Genomic DNA, 18762 nt, shown 5'->3' with positions numbered 1-18762 from the left:
AGGTGTGAAGGGCAGCTGAGAGGTCAAAACATGCTGTCATCCCTGCATAGTAAACCAAAATGTTAGACTGTTTCAGTATTTCTTCTCAGGCTCTGAGTGTATTATGCTGTAATATATAGATGTTTAAAATGTTTTATCTGTCATCTTGTTTGACTTTGTTGACCTTGAGCAGCTAGGTGGCAGATTCTGTCAAGTAGAGAGTATTAATGCTCCTTCATAGTGGAGCTGTAAACCACGTGAGATCTAACTAAGAACTTTTGCAGATAAAGAGATAACATTATTACATACTGTTTTAATAAGCTATTTTAAATAATGCCAACTTTAAAGAGAGGAAAGGAAGTGATTAGAGTTCTTTATACTTTCAGGCTTTGAGAATTGGTTTGAAAAACTTTTCTGCATCTCCTTTTTAGTTGCTAAAGTTGTAAGATAAGTTAGTTTCTTCCATAACCTTTCTGTATGAAATAATTGGGTAATTGAATTAGAAATAATTCTTCTAATTTCAGTGTTTCACTTAATAGTGTGTAATGATTTAGTATTTTTGTTTAATCAGTTTTGTTTCAAGCTGGTTTTAATTAGGATCTGTTTTGCTTCTGGTTGTCTGTGAATGCCTGAACAAAAGTACCCTATCAAGGGAGAGGCAGATGAAGAAAGGAATGATGTAGGGGGGCTTAAGGAGCATGGTCCCACTTCTTTCAGCAAGTGCCACAGCTTAAACCAGCTGTGAACCTGTGTAAAATTGTGCACAAAGCAGGTATGCTGTGTATCATGGCTATGAGTGGTTTCTCTTGATCTCTCTTTAAAACTTGGGAAATAGCTTCCACAGCCAGGGTCATGGCCAGCCTTTCCCGCTGTGCCTGCAGACAATTCCCGGGGCTGTGGCGGAAGGTGACTCAGTTAAGTGAAAACTTTTTAAAATGTTTATAGCTGGCTACCTGGGTAAATATTAAGTGTAGTAAGCCAGTTTACATATTGTGGCCTACGAGCAACAGAAGAATAGAATGCTCGAGTAGTATTTGGGGAGGGAAGGATTCGAAATTGTAGCTTTCTTCACACTTTAGGTTAGTGATAAAAGTACGTAAATGTTAAAAATACATTTAAAATTTTAGTTTGTGTTAAGCTTGGTAATAAGATGCATCGTGTTCACAACTTTCTAACCCATTGCATAGTCAACTTTTGAATTACTTTATCAGACAAAGGTATTCTTTTTTCTTGAACTGGAAACATGGATATGAAAAAGAATTTTTTTCTCACTTTCTATTTTTTAAATGAATTGTACATGTATCTTGATTTTATAATTTTTCTCTAGTAAAGAAAACCAAAACAAATATCATAGGTGATTTGAATTCTATCCTCTGAAAGAGAAAAAATTCACAAAATTAATAACTTTATGATGCACAGAGCTATTTGTTTTGTGTTCTACACTAGCAGTAGTTTCAATTTCCCTCCTTGCTGGAACATTGAGATAACTGTTAAAATCAGTTCAAGACTGAAGAGTAATCTTATCAAATATATGCAAAGAAATATATAATCCCCCAATATTTTTCCTCCTAGGATTCTAAGTTACCATCTGCTATCCGGAATACACTCCTTGAACTTTTTGGACAAATAGAGCGGGAATTTGAAAACCTGTATATTGAAAATTTGGAATGTAAGTATCTATTTTTTTCTGGCAACTTATGAATTGTTGTATTTAGCTTATAGTAACAATAATTAAAATGCTTACATTGGGTATTGTAGTATAATTAGTGTAGCTTTTCTGTGAGCAGTTTAGGAGTTGTTCTGAACTTGTAACCAAAGATGAAGTTCGTACCTTGTCAGAAAAGTCACTTTCTTAGCTCTTTGACACAAGCAGTGAGAACTGATGTCTGTCACCCCCTTTGACTCTCAGGCAAAGCCAGTTAAGGGTCTGCCTCATTATCATTGTAGGCTCTGGTTCTGTTAATCTCTAGAAACTCTGTACAGCCTTTGAAGTTTCTGGCTTTGTTTTATATTTACAGGCTTAATTTTAATGATGTAATATTAGTAAATAAAATTGGAAAAGCAACTTGCTTGAAAAAATGTAAAATGGGGTGGTTTTGGATCAAAGAACTTACACATTGCATAACCAGCACCTGCAGCTGTTCAGGAATTTTGAAGTAAAGCACTCAGAAAAAATTCCAGTTGTTATCTGGAAAAGATATTTGTTTGATGACAGAGCAGTTGTCTGATAATGTAAGTGATGCAAGGTGATGTAAGAAGATCCAAAGTTAAGTAACACAGTACAGTAATACAGGCAAGCCTCCCTTGCTGGAATTTTAAGCTGTGTTACATTGGCTTGGATTCTGAATTGTGGAATCTGTCTGATTTGGGTCCAAGTCAATTTTTTTTCCAAACCAAATCAATTCCCACAGTTAAACCAGATGCTCATGTTACAAAAAAAACCAAAAAAACAAAAAAACAACCTTGTTTGTTTTTTTGATATGTTCTGGGTTTTTTATTCTCTTTTTTATTCTCTTAAAACCTGCAATTGTATTGGTTAAAGGCTGTCATCAAAAGTACACATTTTTTAGTGACAATTTCCACAATTGACTTCTTGGCCTCCTGCTGAGAAGTTGGCTGGTAGCAAGAAAAGTAGAATTTCCCTTCTCAGTCTTCAAAAATACTTATTAGAAGACAAGTGGTGGATTTCTACCCTCTAGGGTATAATTATTTTCCTTCTTTTCAATTTCCATTTATTTATCTACTGTCTTCAACTCACAGCTCTAGTTATGATCGTGATTTCTTTTCACCCCCTGAAAATTTCTAAATTTTTCTCTTCTCATGCTCAGTCTAATATTTTTTGTTCTTGGTCTAATTCCTATGCTAGTGCTGGAGTTATTGTACACATAATTTTTTTAAAAAATAAGTTCCTATCTATAAAAAATAGTAATTTGCAGCACTACCTTTTCTGTGAGACTCTAGTAGTAGACAAATATTCAGGGAGAATGATATTTTGTGAATAATAAAATCTGTGTTAAGACAGGATGTGCTTATTCTGTGGCTAAAATATTTATGATGCTACAAGTTTTCTTTTGCTGGATTTAATTCAATACAGATGGTTCACATATTTCACAGAAATGGTTTTGTTAAACCTTAACCCCATTTATTAGTAAGAGTAATTAGAAGCCACCAATACTTTGGTGGAATCTGGGTCAAGGGTGTTCTCTGGAATATTCAGCATGAGTCTTGCTTTATGTCTTGGTGAGACCTGCTTTTATAAAATCCCAGTTGATCTCCTCTCCTCAGCATAAAAAAGCTTACTTACTAACCATAACAGTTCTTAAATAGTATGTTAATGCTATTAGTAATGATAGTCAGTTTTTTGTAGTAATGTGGATTTCTGGATTTGTTAGTGCGTAGGGAGATTGATACACTGAATGAGCGCTTAGCGGGTGAAGGACAGACAATCGATGGTGCTGAACTGAGCAAAGGACAACTGAAAACAAAAGGTAAGTAAACCACAAAGAATTTTAAACCAGTATTTTTGAATTTACTTTTTTGTACTTTGTTGACCAAAACTTAGAATGTTACTGAAAGGAATTAATACCAGTTACTTATACAAACAAGCTAATGCTGTATTTGAAATATCTTCTTTGAATTTATTTGTCTCAACAGCCAGTCATAGTACCAGTCAGCTTTCTCAGAAATTAAAGACAACTTACAAGGCATCTACTAGCAAGGTATGAGACAAATTAAATCTCTACTCATCCATATGTACTTGTGAGACTAACATGACTGTCTTTTAAGTTGTAAGTTGTGGTTTCTTTAAGCTGGGTAGAGCTGGTCTGTAAGTAAATCTGCCTCCTAAGGAGCAGTATGTTTGTCTTGGATTCATCAGTGACCCATTACTTCAACCATACCATATGATATTGTTACAATAAGTGCTTGCCTTTTTTGAAGAAGGGATGTTGGAGGGGAGAGAGTGTGCGCAGGTGTATGTGGGGGTGCTGTTTTCTAAATAGAACTAAAAATTGAATTCTATTTCATGGGGGAAATAGACAATTTGCTAGTGGATTTCTGAATAAAGATTTGGGTATTGCAGTTGAAATGGGGATTTAAGTAGGTGCCTGTACATGTGCTATTATAAATTTCTTTTTTAAAATAATTTTTATTTTTAGCTATGAGACTAGAACAATTTGTTTCCTTCATGTTGCAAGCCTTGCTTATCAGTAGCTAGTGATCTTTTTTTGCTTGGTGTTTTGGCAGAATTAACCTTTATGGTGCTTTTCATTTTGTATGTCTGCATCAGCCTGGTATTTTTGTTTTCCTTGCTCTTTCCCCTTTTTCTATTTTTGCAGAGAGTTTACTTGCTGCTCTTTTTTCTCTGTATCAGAGTCATTTAATGTTACATTATTAAGGTTAAATAGAATGTGAGGAAACCACAGTGGAATCTGGTATGTGGACCAGCTGTATAGGCAGCTCTGTGGTGACCTGTAATGCAGGCTGATCTGTGGTGTAGGTGTCTTGGAAATACCCTCTCTTAAAAGTATGAAAGTTTTGAGAGTAAGAATAGGGGAGTGAAATAGACTGAAGCTACTGTGGTTTATTTGGTCTCCTTTTTAACTTGTTGTTCTTCAAACTTTTATTCTTGCCAATTTGAGGCGTTAAGGCACCTCTTTTATGACTTGCAAATTCTTTAATGACACCACTTAAATAGTGACAGCTTGATATTAATAGGGGCTGTATAGTTTTGGTGCACCTACTTCATGTAGTTATGCACCTAATTAATGTAGTTATTAATTAGTACCCTCTAGTGTAGTGTTAAGTTTTGTGGGTTTTCTGGTTTTTAGTGTATTTTTTGTTTGTTTTTTGTGGCATTCTTTTTGTTGTGGTTTTTTTGCGGGGGGGGGAGGTTTATGGAAGGTGTTAAATCCTTGTCTTTCATTTTCTTGCAATATAGCACTTGTATTTTTTCCTGGGCACTGCAGGCAGATCTCTCAGCTTCAGCTTGGGAAGCTGGGAAGTAGGAAATGGAGACTCCTGGGGAACTGATATGCATGCACAGCAAAGCAGCCTAGTGGAGCATGAAGAATTTAATACCTGAACATTATGCACATCTCTTGTATCAATTGTTTGCAAACAGATGTCTGCATGTGCTGATGTATTTTTTTTCACAACTTTGAGTCGGAATTTACTGGAGAGTAGATAGGAGCTGAGGGAAATTACAACTCTGAGAGCATCTCTGTCCAGTGTGTTCTTTGAAACCTTAATGCACTTCACAGAGGTGCTTTGTTTTGACCTCTCCTTCCTTCCTACACAGAAGAGTCAAAACTGTAACCTTTTGTCTCTTGACCCACAGAGAGACTTTAGCAAAGAGTTAGGAAAAGAGTATAACTTTCTAACAGTGATTTTTCCATCTGCACCATGACTGGATGTAGTTCCCCAATACCCTGTCTGAGAAAAAACACATTTAGAGTTTTAAGAGTTCAGCAGCTTTGAAATTCTTATGGCTGTACTTTCTATGAGTGAACAGTGCTGTTTCTCAAAATGTTTGTGTTCCAAACTCACTGGGGTAGTAGATCACAAGTTTTCTCTTCAGCCCTTTCTTTATACTACCATACAGGGGGTTTCTTGGGTGTGTGGTTTTTTGGATTGGTTGGGTTTTTTTCCTGTGGAAAATTAGAAGAGGCTTAAGTTTTACAAACCAATTGTTTTGTGTAATTGCACACAATTACATTTTTCAGATTGGCAAATGCATATGGAAATAATTTTTTTTCCCATAGTGAAAAGACCTTTCACTATTTGCTTAATCTAATGAGAAAGCTGAGCCTTAACTGCTTAAATATTGGTAAAAAATACTAGGACTTGGTAAAAAATACTAAAGCAATCTGTTCATTCTCTTGGTGAAAATGCTGAAGTGAACATTCTTAACTCAAGCCCTTCGTATGAAATTTCCATACTGGAATACTTTTTATCATTTAGCTATATATAAAATTGGCAAAATTCATTTCAGAAAAGCATGATTTTAGCAGCAAGAGTTATCCACCAGTGTCCAAGTCCTGAAGAGGTAGAGTAGATTTAACACTTGGTACTCTTACAAATAATTTTTTGTTAATGGACAAGATTCTGTAATTTAACTGCAGTTTGTTTTAGATGCAGGAATCACTATATGAAATCCATATTTTGACATTAACAAAATGTAATGGCTGCTGTTAATGATCCCTGTCTTACAAAAGTTGTTACAACATCAGAGAAGCATCAATTGTTTATGCAGTGTCCTAAAAGAAACTGAAATGATGTAATTTGCTCCATCCAAAGTAAATTCCAGGATCTCTGGTTTGTCTAGATAAAAACTCTTAAAAGAATGTATTTATTCACCCAGTAGTTAAAAGGAGTAAAACTTTTTGGACTATGTAGTGTTGCCCTCGCTGCTTAAAGTTCCTTCAGAGAACATTTTGTTCATCAGGCATAGTGTAATGCTGCTGGACTGGTCCTGTGTTGACCAAGTTTTCATTCTTATTTCTAATGTACCCTGTATGTGTAAGAAACTTTGTTACAGGGTGCCTCACTCTGTTTACCATGCAATTGTTTCAGTTTGTATTGAATTTTCACTTGTTTACATAGTAAACAATTGTTTCCCTATTAACAAACCTTTTTGTAGAAGGAAGTACATGAAACTGTATCAATTTAAGAAAGAGGACAGACAAAGGTGAAACATACTCAGGATGTGTTTGGTCATTTATTTGTATGTGATGATATACAGAAGTTACTTAAGAAATTTTCGGCACTACAGAGATCTCTTTTTAGCGTATTGCATGTTCTTTAAATATTTCCTTTCCTGGCTTGGGACATTGTTTATGTGTGTTTAGCAAAGCAGGAAGTAGTCCAGGCCCTGTCTAGTTCATCCAATTACTGGTATGAAGGGTGAAGGGCAATAAAAAAAGAAAGGAAAAAAAAAGCATGGAAAAAGTAGGTGTTGAGTAAATATCTGTATCAGGATATTTACTGTTGGATAATGTTCTTGAACTCTTTTCTTCTGTGTGTTAATTAAAGACTGCTAATACCTCAAAAGGAGTTTTACATCGTTGCCATTAAATAATCAGTGAAACAACTGTCCAGTAGTTTTAGAAATTCTGTGTTTATTGATGAGTTGGGGATAGTTTCTTCTAGAAAACTTTTGCATGAGGGTTAGACTCAACATTAGAAAGACAAAAGGCAAACATGGGCTGAGTTGGAAAATACCAAGTTTGGAGTTTGAGCTGAGTGCTGTATTAGTCCTTTTTTGTTAGTGCTTAATTCAGCTGTTCCATGTCTCATACATGAGTCCATTTAAATTAAGGACTGTATTCAATGTGAAAGTTGCATCTGTAGGATTTTGTTCAAAATTCAGGATATTCTGCAGTATGGTTGAACTAATAATCTTTACAATTAGCCCATTTTCTTTTCAGTGTTTCTGTAATGGCTGTTCCTTCTGCTGCTGTGAAATCAAAATGTGTATTCACTCATAATTTGGAATTCAAATAGGGCATTATCATTTCATCATTGGAGAGCTGACATGCTCTTGGAATTGGAATTGGTTTGGAATGTTCTTGCAGATTTTCTTTTAGCTTTAAAAACCTTTTTTGAAGTAATTTGCTTTAATGACATACTTAAGACCTTCTATTTTAATACCAGAAACTAATGGGATTTTAACCTTAGTTTATTGTATCTGAAATGTAGACTTAATTAACTTTCTCACTTTTACTAAGCTGTAGATAAGTCTTAATGTGATTTGTGTTGAAGTATTTAAAGGTTTTGATTTAACTGGTCAGATACCTGCCTGTAATTCCATGCTTAGGAAAACACGGATAAATTGAAGTTGTCTTTTTGTTTCAGTTTAACAAAGCTTTTGAGGTAGTCTTTCTCAAAGAACTCATCAGTTCCCAAAGAGCTCAGCAGTAATGAGCTTCAAGATTTGTGGGGTAAAAATAGGATATTTGTAATGGTCATCTTAACTTTTTAAATCCATCTTTCATGACTCCTGGTTCCAATTGTCTCTGGAAGTTTCTCTGGAAAGATAAACTTTTTTTTTTTTTAATATTGTACTCTTACTATGAGAATGTAGAATTTCTGCAATTTTCTTCCTTTCTGTAGATGCTGAGTGTTTTGAGCATTCCTGCACTGTAGTGACTTGTAGTTTTACTGTTTACTAGAGTTTTCTTCCTTTCATTTGATATGACTTATGCACATAGTAATTTGGATTTAATGAGTCTTCTCTGTTTTTCCCTGAATAGCTTCACTTTGAGGGAGCATGCTTATCAAATGTTTAGATGAGTTTGACATGTTTTTTTAAAGCTTCATTACACAAATAAACAGGCATATGCTCTCAGGTTCAGGTTTGATTTGATTAGCTTAGTGCAATTTTAAGGAAAAACAGTGGTGAGTGTTTTAAATTGGAATGTTTCTGGGTTTTACTAGAATTATATAATAAGTATGTTTTTTTTTTTTTCAAAGACATTACACCAGCTAACAGGGACTGAGTTATGAGATGTACTTGTTTGGGAATAGGCAAAGAAAGTTTTAAGGTCTTTTGCTGGGTTTGGTCTTTTTCTTTTTTGTTTCTATTAAAATCCTTGCCCAGACTGAATGACAAATGCATTCTGCACTTGTACAACTCATTATTCCAATAAGATTGCATTATTGTAGTACAGAATAGTTTGTCTTGCATTCTGTAAAAGGGCTGCTATTAAAAAGGAATAAAAAAAGAAAAGAGAGATATGTTTGCATCCAAACTCACTTTCCTACCATCAAATGTCAAATTTTTGACAATAGTGATTTGTCAGAACATTAAAGAATCATGGAAAACTTAATATCTATTTTTATTTGTGAGATAATTACTTAATCCTGGATTGATGTCGAAAAAAGAAATGTTGGTGTTTCTGCTATTTCAGATTGTATCCAGTTTTAAAACTACAACATCAAGGGCAATCTGTCAACTGGTAAAGGAATATGTTGGCCACAGGGATGGTATTTGGGATGTCAGTGTCGCGAAAACTCAGCCAGTGGTGTTGGGAACTGCATCTGCTGGTAAAGTTTTGTGTTGCTTGAATATTTAGAAAATTCTGGTTAAGTCCCTAAGCTATAGCAAATACAGATCCAAAGCATGCTTGAAAACTGAGCTCCACATTGGAAGAGTCCTTCTAAAAAAGTTCTGTAGCTGAAAAATTCCTAAAATTGGAATTTCCTTTCCCTAAGAAGGTTCAAGCATACTTGTTGGTCTTTCTAAACTGTGTGCCACTTCACTTCCATGCAGGTCACACTCTCAGTCAGCTCTGGCATGTTGGTTGGGTGGGTGGGATGGGGATCTGCTTGCTTGGGGAGGCCTCTGGCACAGAATTCCATATGGCTGGGTACAGAGATCCCTGCAGGCTTTCTCTCCTAGCGCTGTTTAATCTTTGTTTTATAGAAGCTGTACATGTCATAGTTTGCATATTCTGGTATTCTTGCATTCATTCTTTTGCTTCAGAACACAAGGGCAGCTAAAAATCTTAATTTTCAGTCCTTTTTATTTTACTAGATTTATTCCTTCCACTTGAGGGGTTACAAGTACTAATGAACAAGTCACTAAATCTATTATAGTCTAAAAATCAATGTAGAGACTTGTGTAGTTCTGAAAAATTATTAGGGAAATAAATTATAACCAAATAGAATCAGTCAATTTGAAGTGACATTCTTTTGAAGCTGGAACAGAATCTGCAGGTATTGACTAGACTTTAATATTTACGGACCTGAAATCTCTGCTTCTTGAACAGAACGGTTACAATTTTTATGTGCCTGCTGAGGAGCACATTTTGTTTTTGTGTGGTACGTCTTGTCTTTGTCCTGGTTTAACTTGGAAACAACTGTTCAGCTATAAGGTGCTACCCACTTAAATACTTAAATTGTTTATTTATTTTTGGGTGTGGCAGGATAAAGGAGTGGCATTTGAAGTGATTTCCTTTCTGAATTAATTTTTTTAGTGCTCTGCAGTGACCTGCATGCATTTTGGATTTCCGTGCAGGAAGTAAAGAGATTGTGCATAGAATTCCTGTTTGTAGTTACTGTCTTTTTCACTGTGGAATGCTTTCTCTGTTTTTTATTGAGCCTCATGATACACAGCTGGAACGTTATACAGAAACATAAAACCAAGTTAGGAAAAAATATCTAAAGTAGAATTTGCTTTTCAATACTTGCTGCAAATCAGTCTGATTAGGATAGCACCTTACTTTTTGGGGGAGATGTGTAAGAAAATGTTATGTTTTGTATATAAGGCGGTAGTAAAGAGTTCTACATTTAAAATCTATTTCATATGGTATATGCTACAGTGGAAGATAACTTATTTGTTGAAAGGGTTAAACTGAAAAACATATGTTTTTAACTATTTACAGCTGCATTTTAATCTTTGCAGATCACACTGCTTTGCTGTGGAGCATAGAAACAGGGAAGTGCCTTGTCAAATATGTAGGGCATGTCGGCTCAGGTAAGATAAGGGCATGTTGTGAAAACTGGGAACAGAGTATGGGAGGGGGAAATGTGTTTTGGCCAGCCTCAGAAATGTTTATTGTGGTTGCAGATTTGCCAACATCATTAACAAGTCAATTGTGAAGTTCTGCTAATTTTCATGCAGAGAACGTTTTGTAATATGATTTTTTATTGGAGAGGCACATTAAGACAGTTCTGCAAATGCTAAATGAATAAACAAGTCCATATAAAGAAATTTACAGGCAGAGTTACAACACTCAGAAGTTAAATGTCAGAACTCAATGTGGTCTTGTGCATGTGGAGAACAAAAGAAGCTTCTATAATCAGAAATTAGTTGTCTTGCAGGATCTGTGTTATATTTGGGTTAAAAAATGCAGATGCTGGGTGAATATCTTTTTACACTTCTTTGTTTAAGATCCCATATATAATTTGCTGCATAATACGAAGATATTGTTTTTAATACAATTAAATATAGGTGTTTTTCTTTCTTTATACCAACATGAATATTATGGAAACTGTTTTTTAAACCCCTCTTTGGGTGGGTAGGTGCAGTGCAGTGAGTGTTTTTGATGTTAATTTTTGGTGTCCAATTTGACAAGAACTTGATTAACTTCCTTCTGCCTCTTAATGAGTTAGAATACAGGATTTTATAGACCAAAGCTGGAGAGGTTTTCCATAGCTTTAACTTGCTGTTGTGAACTGAGCACTTTGAGTGATCATACCCTGGGAAAGTGAGGACTACAGTTATTGACCAGGATTGTTTGGTTAAATAACTCAGCATATCACATGAACTTTGTGGCAAGGGTACAAATCAAATTAAGTTCTCTAGAACTGCTTCAGCTGTGAGTTGTACTTTTTCTTCCTGCTCTGTGAGTTCTAGCTCCTACAACACAAAGATAAATGCTTAGAAACAACTGGTAACACATTAATGTGTCCAGATATCTCAAGTTGTTTGCTGCATGGACCTCTAAGTTCTATAAAGTCATGTTTGAAAAATTCACTCGCTTGAACTTTCATGCTGGCAGTTTTCTTTAAAATTTCTATCTGGATAACTATGAAAATAAGTTCTAACCTTTATTTAAACAGTTGTGTTTAAACAACTGTGTTTGAACAACAGTAAAAAATATATTGTATTATATATAAATTTTATATAACTATATGCCTCTACAAATTATAATACAAACAATGTAATTTTTATGTAAGCAAACTCTTTTTTTATTTGACAGTTGATTTGAAATGGTGCAAAAGTGTTAGGTGCCAGCAGCTGGTGCACCATGGGATTAGTTCAGTTTAAGGAGTATCTTTTTAGACTCATTACACCACGCTCTCCCAACAACATATGCATCTATTTTACTTGTCTAATGGATGGAAATGAGTTCTGAGTTCTGTCTTGAACTGAATCTTATGCACTGAAGTGAAGAGCTTTGTTGGTTGATAGAATTCTTGCAGGACATCATGTTTTGATTACATATGGTTGCAGGACTGAAAGCTGATTTATGTTACTTGCATCAGGTTTTCAGGCATTTGTTCTTGCAATCCTAAGTAATAAGCAGAATGTTGATGGTAACATATCATAAGTTTTCATTAAGTTAGAAATAATTAAGAATACTTACATTCTCTTTATGGAAGTCCAGAGCATTATCCCCTGTCAGCTTACATACGATTTGAATGTGGTCTCTTTATCCTCTCTAACATGAGCCACTTGCACTAGATTCAGGAAATATCTTGCTAGAAAATGTGTTGTTTTACAATCAATTGTAGCTGCCTTGCATGATACCACACTTTTATATCACCTAAAAGATTACTACCAAAAATTGCTGAAGACTTAAGACAACTTGATTTTTCAATGCTTTTAATGATAAAATATTATGAAAGAATTCTTTTTGTATGCTAACTTAAAACTTTACTTTGCTTCATATAGTAAACTCTATAAAGTTTCATCCCACTGAACAAGTGGCTCTTACAGGTATGTAAAGTTTTTTCTTATGTTAATTATGTTAATCTTGATGGAAAATAAATGTAATTTGCTAATTTGTTCTGGTAGTAGCTTCTCTCCCTATTGCTTTTTCAGCATTTATGTTGACAGAATTATTTTTATATTTGAAGGCACAACAAATCAGAGCTAGATCTTGCAATCTGTGTTTTTCATGTCATGTTGTCATTTGTGCTTGCCTGCTGCAAACCAGACACTTAGAATCATGTATCAGCTGAATGTTCTGGAACTCGTCCCAGAGTACTCAAAGAACTAGTGGGTATTGTGGCAGGTAATCAAAACCTCTTGATTACCTACCAAAGCTCTTGGGAGTCTGGACAGGTCCCTTCTGATTAGTGTTACTCCAATCTTACAAGAAGGGTGAAGAAAGACCCCTGGAACCACAGACCTGTTAATCCAATCTCAGTTCCTGAAAAAATTATGAAGATTATACTGGGTACAGCTGAAAGGCATTTAAAGAATAATGCAGTCATCAGGCACTGTCAGCATGGGTTCACAAAGGGAGGGTTTTGTTTAATTAAATTGTCATTCTTCTAGGATAAAGTCACCTGCCTAGTGGATGAAGGGAATGTGGTGGATTAAGCTTTTTTGTTTTTCAGTGGGGGTTTTTGTACTGTTCTTCACAGTGTTGTCCTGGACAAGTTGTCCAGCTGTGGGATGTTCATGCTGTTCTGTGTGGGCAGCTGGCTGAAGGACAGTGCTCAAAGAGTTATAGTAAATGGGGCTGCATCTGGCAGGCAAAGGATCACCAGTGGTGTTCCTCAGGAATCAGTTCTAGGGTCAGCCCTGTTCAATAGATTTATCAGTGACCTGGATGCAGGAGCTGAATGCATCATTAGCACATTTGCTGGTGAAACCCACAAACAAACAAAGCGGAGGTGCTGCGGATTTTTGTAACATTCAGGAGACCTTTCAGAGGGATCCAAATAAGTGAGAGCACTGGGTGATGATTAATGGGATGAAATTTAAGAAGTTCTAATCCCAGATGCTGCAGCTAAAACAGATTAATGTTGAGCACAAGTATAAATTGGGAGAGGAGTGGCTGAAGAGCAGCCCTGCAGGTTTAGAAAATGTTTGTTCTGACCATAGCAAGGACAATCTTGCTTAGATTATTAACTATTAAGCTAACCTTAGTTAATAATGAGTTAATAATAAAGTCTATTTTAAAACAGATGGGGTTAAAATCACGTGGTACCTTGTGAGCTGTAAACTGCTACTAGTTAAGCTGAGTTGTTTAAGGCAGAAGAGGAATAGCTTCTCACTTGCTATTTTGGGTTTCTCATTAAAACCATGGTAAAAACATTTAATGGAAGAAATCACTGAAAAAAGAATCCTAGTATTTTTAGAAACAGTAACTGAGTATCTGGTGATGTATTAAATGCCTTCTTCAAATGTTACATACTGAGCAGCGGTGAGACTCCTGTTCTGATGTGTAGTATTCAAGTGCAGGTTTCACTGTAGCAGTGACTAATTTGGAAGCTGCTTATATTTTGCATAATGAGTTACATTTGAGATGTTAAGACTTGCTTACTATAAAGTTCATAATGGTGTCTGTTAGGAAAAGATGCAACTTAGACAGTATTTTTAAATGTAGTATTAAAGCTGTTTTTTATTGCCCATGGAAAGAATCTTATTTATTCTCTCTTTCTTTTTTTTTGCTTCTCTTCCCCTGTGCAGCATCTGGAGACCAGACAGCTCACATCTGGAGATACATAGTACAGTTGCCTACACCTCAGCCAACTGCAGACTGCAATGTAAGCCATCAACTTGCTTCAACTAAACTAATTGCACAGCAATTTCATCAGATACAGGTTTTATAAGATTGAATTTTAAATTTACACATAATTAAAAAAACTACATGATTTCAGGACTACCAAAGGTGGGATTTTAAGGTTTTAGTTTAACAGCTGTATTTCAACTTTTCTTTGTAAATAGACTTTCTTCATGTTTTCGAAGGCATTTGGTGCAGAATAGAATTTACAGCTTCAAGCAGGTGAATTGACTTTTTTGTTCAAGGTAGTAAATGTGTAAATGACCTGTAAATGAACAGCCAAATAACTTTTCTTTTGTGATAATGAAGTTCTTTTTAAACCAGTTACATTTTTGTTGTGTAACTTATTGAGGCACCTGTATTAGCTATAGTTGCTGTGGATTGAAAACTGATGGTAAAGGCTTGTAATTTTGGCATTTATTTGATTGAGTCTTTATTGATTCCTAATCAGCCCTTGACAGGACACATCACACTGTCTGATTTTGTTGTCCCTAGGCCTTTATTTAGTCAGTATTTATTCTAGCCTGTCAAATGCTTTTTTTACTTAAAAGCACTGTTACTAAATTGTGAAGAAAACATAGTTTATAGCATGAGCTTCTCAGTAGGCTAAGTAGGGGCAAGAGTTGACTGTTTAATATCAGTTAGATTTCTGAATGGAAAATTTTTGATTCGGTTGATTTGATTTGGCATTTCCATTTTGAGAGAAAATACAAATGTTGTCTTTTCCACCCCCAAGTATTATAAAAGAAAGATATTTTTGCCTTGTGTAAGTGTAAGTGGAGCTCAGAGAATAATCTGTAATGATGAGCAAAATAATTTATTTTACATCCAGTTTACATCAGCACTGCATGATGACTGTGTATTGACCAACAAACAAATACTGCTGTAATGATTTGATTTTTAATGGATAAAAATGTCTGTAAAGTATTGTCTCCCCAAAGATTAACATGGTGTCCTGTTAGATGCTTCCTACCTTTTAGAATTCAAAGGAGAAAAGTCTCTTGATAATGTGCTGCAATGAAACTCTAGAGTAACACACTTACCAGATAGTAAAGGGGACTGATACTCAGAGCTAGAGTTTGGAGGAGATTTTTAAAATGAGGTAGAAACATAGAATCATTTAGATTGGAAAAAACCTCCTAATATCATCAAGTCCATCTAAGTTAATCTAGCACTGTCACAGTCTTTCACTGTGTCCTTAAGGGCACCATCTACATATCTTTTAAATACCTGATGTTGATTTCACCACTTCCCCAAGGCTTGATAACCCTTTTGGTGAAGAAATTTTTCCCAATATCCCTATTCCTAAACATCCTTTGGTGCAACTTGAGGACACTCCCTCTTGTTCTTGTCACTTGTTTCTTGAGAGAAGAGACTGACACCCACCTGGCTGCATCCTCCTTTCAGGGAGTTGTAGAGAGCAGTGAGCTCTCCCCTGAGCCTCCTTTTCTGCAGGCTGAACAACTCCAGTTCCCTCAGCTGCACATCAGCAAGTTGTTAAAGGAGTTATTAAAACTGCATATAACTTACTGGTTGTATTCCTTCAACCAAGTTTGTGATAGTGAGTACTGGAATAGACAGGATGCAGCAGAATTAGTTTACCCACATTCATATTAAGGGGATTGGGAAGCAATACCATATTGTTATATAATATATATATATACACACCATATAATACCATTATAAAAATAAAACTTAGAGACATTCCTTCCCTTATATTCTACATCTTTATTTCTCTTGCATTTTACAGCAGGTGTCTGGAGAAGATGAAGTTGAAATCTCAGATAAAGATGAACCTGATGGGGATGGAGATGGTTCCAGTGATTGTCCCACTGTCAGAGTCCCATTAACTTCCCTGAAAAGCCATCAAGGAGTGGTCATAGCAGCCGACTGGCTTGTTGGGGGGAAGCAAGCTGTGACAGCATCATGGGACAGGACAGCAAATCTGTATGATGTAGAGACTTCTGAACTTGTCCATTCTCTTACAGGTACTTGTTCACTCAAAAAAAAAAGGTGGTTTGTTTTTATGAGGGATTATTTGTAGATATTAAAACATTGAGAAAAGTAAGTTGTTTCTCTGGAGCAGGATGTGAGTGTGTACCATCTGCTGCTCAGTATTATAATAGATTTTAAAATTGCAGTCTTGTAAATCCCTTGAGGATGAATTCGTCTTCTTTTAAGCTTATGATTTAACCTATGAAAAAGTAGTTATTTAAATTGAATGTACCCAAATTTTAGTTCTTGAAAAAGGCTTTTGCTGTGCTCATGGTGTGTTAAGCAGAAATAACCTATGCTGCTGAATGTGAAATGAGTAGCGTTGTTTTTACCTTCAAATACATTCCCAAACTTGTACAGCAGTAACAGGATTAAAGTTCAGAATGATCGTTACTCCTTTCTGTTTGGGAGAAAGAAAAAAACCATCAGCATTTCATTCCAAGCGTATGTGGAAATGAAAAGTCTTATTTTCATGACCTTACATGTTCTCATGTGTGATTGTAGGGCACGACCAAGAGCTCACGCATTGTTGTACGCATCCCACCCAGCGTCTGGTGGTGACATCGTCACGCGACACCACCTTCCGTCTGTGGGATTTCAGAGATCCTTCTATCCATTCTGTGAATGTCTTTCAGGGCCACACAGAGTAAGTGACAGCTCCTTCACAGGTTTTCACAAGTTCAAAAAGTTGCAAATCTGCCCAGAACTGTTCCTGTGTGCTTTTTGAGGTACTGAGTTCATTCTTTTGTGAAACTGATTTTCACAGAAACCCCCAATTGCCCTCCTTCAAATGTAGCACAGCAGTACATAATTTCCAAAATAGCAGCAAAATAGCTCTTGGTGTGCTATTGCTCATATGCTAAGTCTTGATAAAAATTGTTACAATCCAAGGTGATTTAAGGTATGAGGTTCTTTTTGGCATTGGTTATGCTTGCAGTTTGGGATTATTACTCTCATGCAGTAGATCAAGCAGATTGCCTCTGCTTGTCTTGATACTCACTGTGAAGTAAAGGTTACTCCTTTAAAACCAGTGAATAAAAAAGGATTAATTTTAACTCTTAAAAGCTTCTAATTTTTACATAAAATAAGAAATAAAAGTACAGGCACCAATTGCCTGTCAGGACAGTGATGCTGATGTAACATTTTTAGTTACCAATTTAGGCTTATTGTTATTATACTGATTACTATTGGACGTGGACAAATGTAGTCCTGAGAATCCATGTTCTGGTGTTTACTTTATGGTTTTTGGAGCTCTGATACATGGAAAATGCAGGTGTAACTTGGAAATACTTTACCCAAGGAAATAATTTTTTTCTTGACTTGTGAATGTTGGAGCTTGAGTGTTTCAGAAAAAATTTCACCTCCCTTCTTCAGAATAAAAGATGACTGTTAATCCTACCTCAAAACACAAACCCCAAGTGTTTATTCACATTTCTGTCTTTTGTTAATTCAAATGTGCAATTTACATTATGACTGAGTTTCAGTAACCTCTTTTTCATTTTCTCAGCTATTGACTAGCCTACATATAAACTAAAACCTCTTTAACCCCTTCTGCCTTGATCTCCTGAGCTTGAGAAATTGCTTGATGCTTTACAATCATCTGGTTTAAATGGCCATCTTCTCCTGATAGAGCAGTAAGCCTGATTTTGTGGCCTAAATCCTAGAATTGTTTCATCTCATCACTTTGATAGCCTTCTATCGCTTTTCCTAGAACGTCATATAAAGTTGGAAGGTTTCGTATCCATTGGTGCTTGCATTTTTTCCCAAGCTGATTAACTGCTTTGTCTCAGGATGTTTTTTTCAGAGAAATGACCAAGACTGACATTTGTGTTTTCCCATATGTTTGCTGAGACTAAGTGATGTTGATCTTGGGTGATGGTGCATACTGTAAAAACCACTAGCTGGTATTTTGGCTTCTCTTGCTGAGACCTATAAACTAGCAGAGAGTTTATTTCTTAGGAATGGAATAGACCTTGTGCAACCTCTTCAGTTGCTCTTACTCTAGCTTTTAATCATCTTCATATTTGTGCTTGTCTGCTGTATCAACTGTCTCTGTTTTGTACTTTGTATGAGTTTTTAATATTGACATAGGCTTTTTCACCAAATACACCCTAAATTTAATGGTATCAAAACTGATTTTACTTTCAGTGGCCAGGGCTGCTGAGGTCTCTCATTTGTGGAAGGAATAATTCCCTTACAGAAGGTGTTTCACTGACAGCTGCAGATAGAGCACAGATGAGGTGTTGATATTTTTGCAGTTGAGACATACTTTGAGGAATTTAATTTTTGTTCTTTTATTGTACTACCTACTGGTGAAATATTTTTAAATTACCCTCTAATCAACACTTCAACAATCTCTTCACATTAAGCAGCACAGAAGAAACTGTTTTATTTATTTTTTTTGGCTTTTCTGAATGTCTGTTTGAATAATTTGCCCAGTATTTAGTATTTTGATAGGTCCTTGGCGTAGGTTCTATAAATTGAATGTTACAGTTGTTAACACTGATGATTTAAAGTCCTCAAGCGTAAGTTTTAACACCCTCTG

The 18762-nt window shown here is 35.6% G+C and overlaps 1 protein-coding gene across 4 annotated transcripts in view; it reads left to right on the top strand.

Moving 5' to 3' along the window:
* The window catches only part of WDR37 (WD repeat domain 37), a 44050-nt gene that overhangs the window by 10643 nt on the left and 14645 nt on the right, over window positions 1-18762 (top strand). For all 4 annotated transcript variants that reach the window (XR_015279528.1, XM_086864442.1, XM_086864436.1 and 1 more), the window contains 9 exons: window positions 1552-1648; window positions 3372-3467; window positions 3634-3698; window positions 8889-9024; window positions 10385-10456; window positions 12380-12424; window positions 14129-14205; window positions 15973-16210; window positions 16722-16863. Coding sequence is in view for 3 of the 4 variants with exons in the window: in XM_086864442.1 (XP_086720568.1) it covers window positions 1552-1648; window positions 3372-3467; window positions 3634-3698; window positions 8889-9024; window positions 10385-10456; window positions 12380-12424; window positions 14129-14205; window positions 15973-16210; window positions 16722-16863 (968 nt within the window). In the remaining variant the exon portion in view is untranslated. The remainder of the gene's footprint in view (window positions 1-1551; window positions 1649-3371; window positions 3468-3633; window positions 3699-8888; window positions 9025-10384; window positions 10457-12379; window positions 12425-14128; window positions 14206-15972; window positions 16211-16721; window positions 16864-18762) is intronic.

The sequence above is a fragment of the Cyanistes caeruleus genome, chromosome 1 (assembly GCF_971803275.1).
Source record: "Cyanistes caeruleus chromosome 1, bCyaCae1.hap1.1, whole genome shotgun sequence".
Lineage (NCBI taxonomy): Eukaryota > Metazoa > Chordata > Aves > Passeriformes > Paridae > Cyanistes > Cyanistes caeruleus.
Note: the sequence above shows the minus strand (reverse complement) of the source record. Positions and strands in the feature narration are given on the sequence as shown.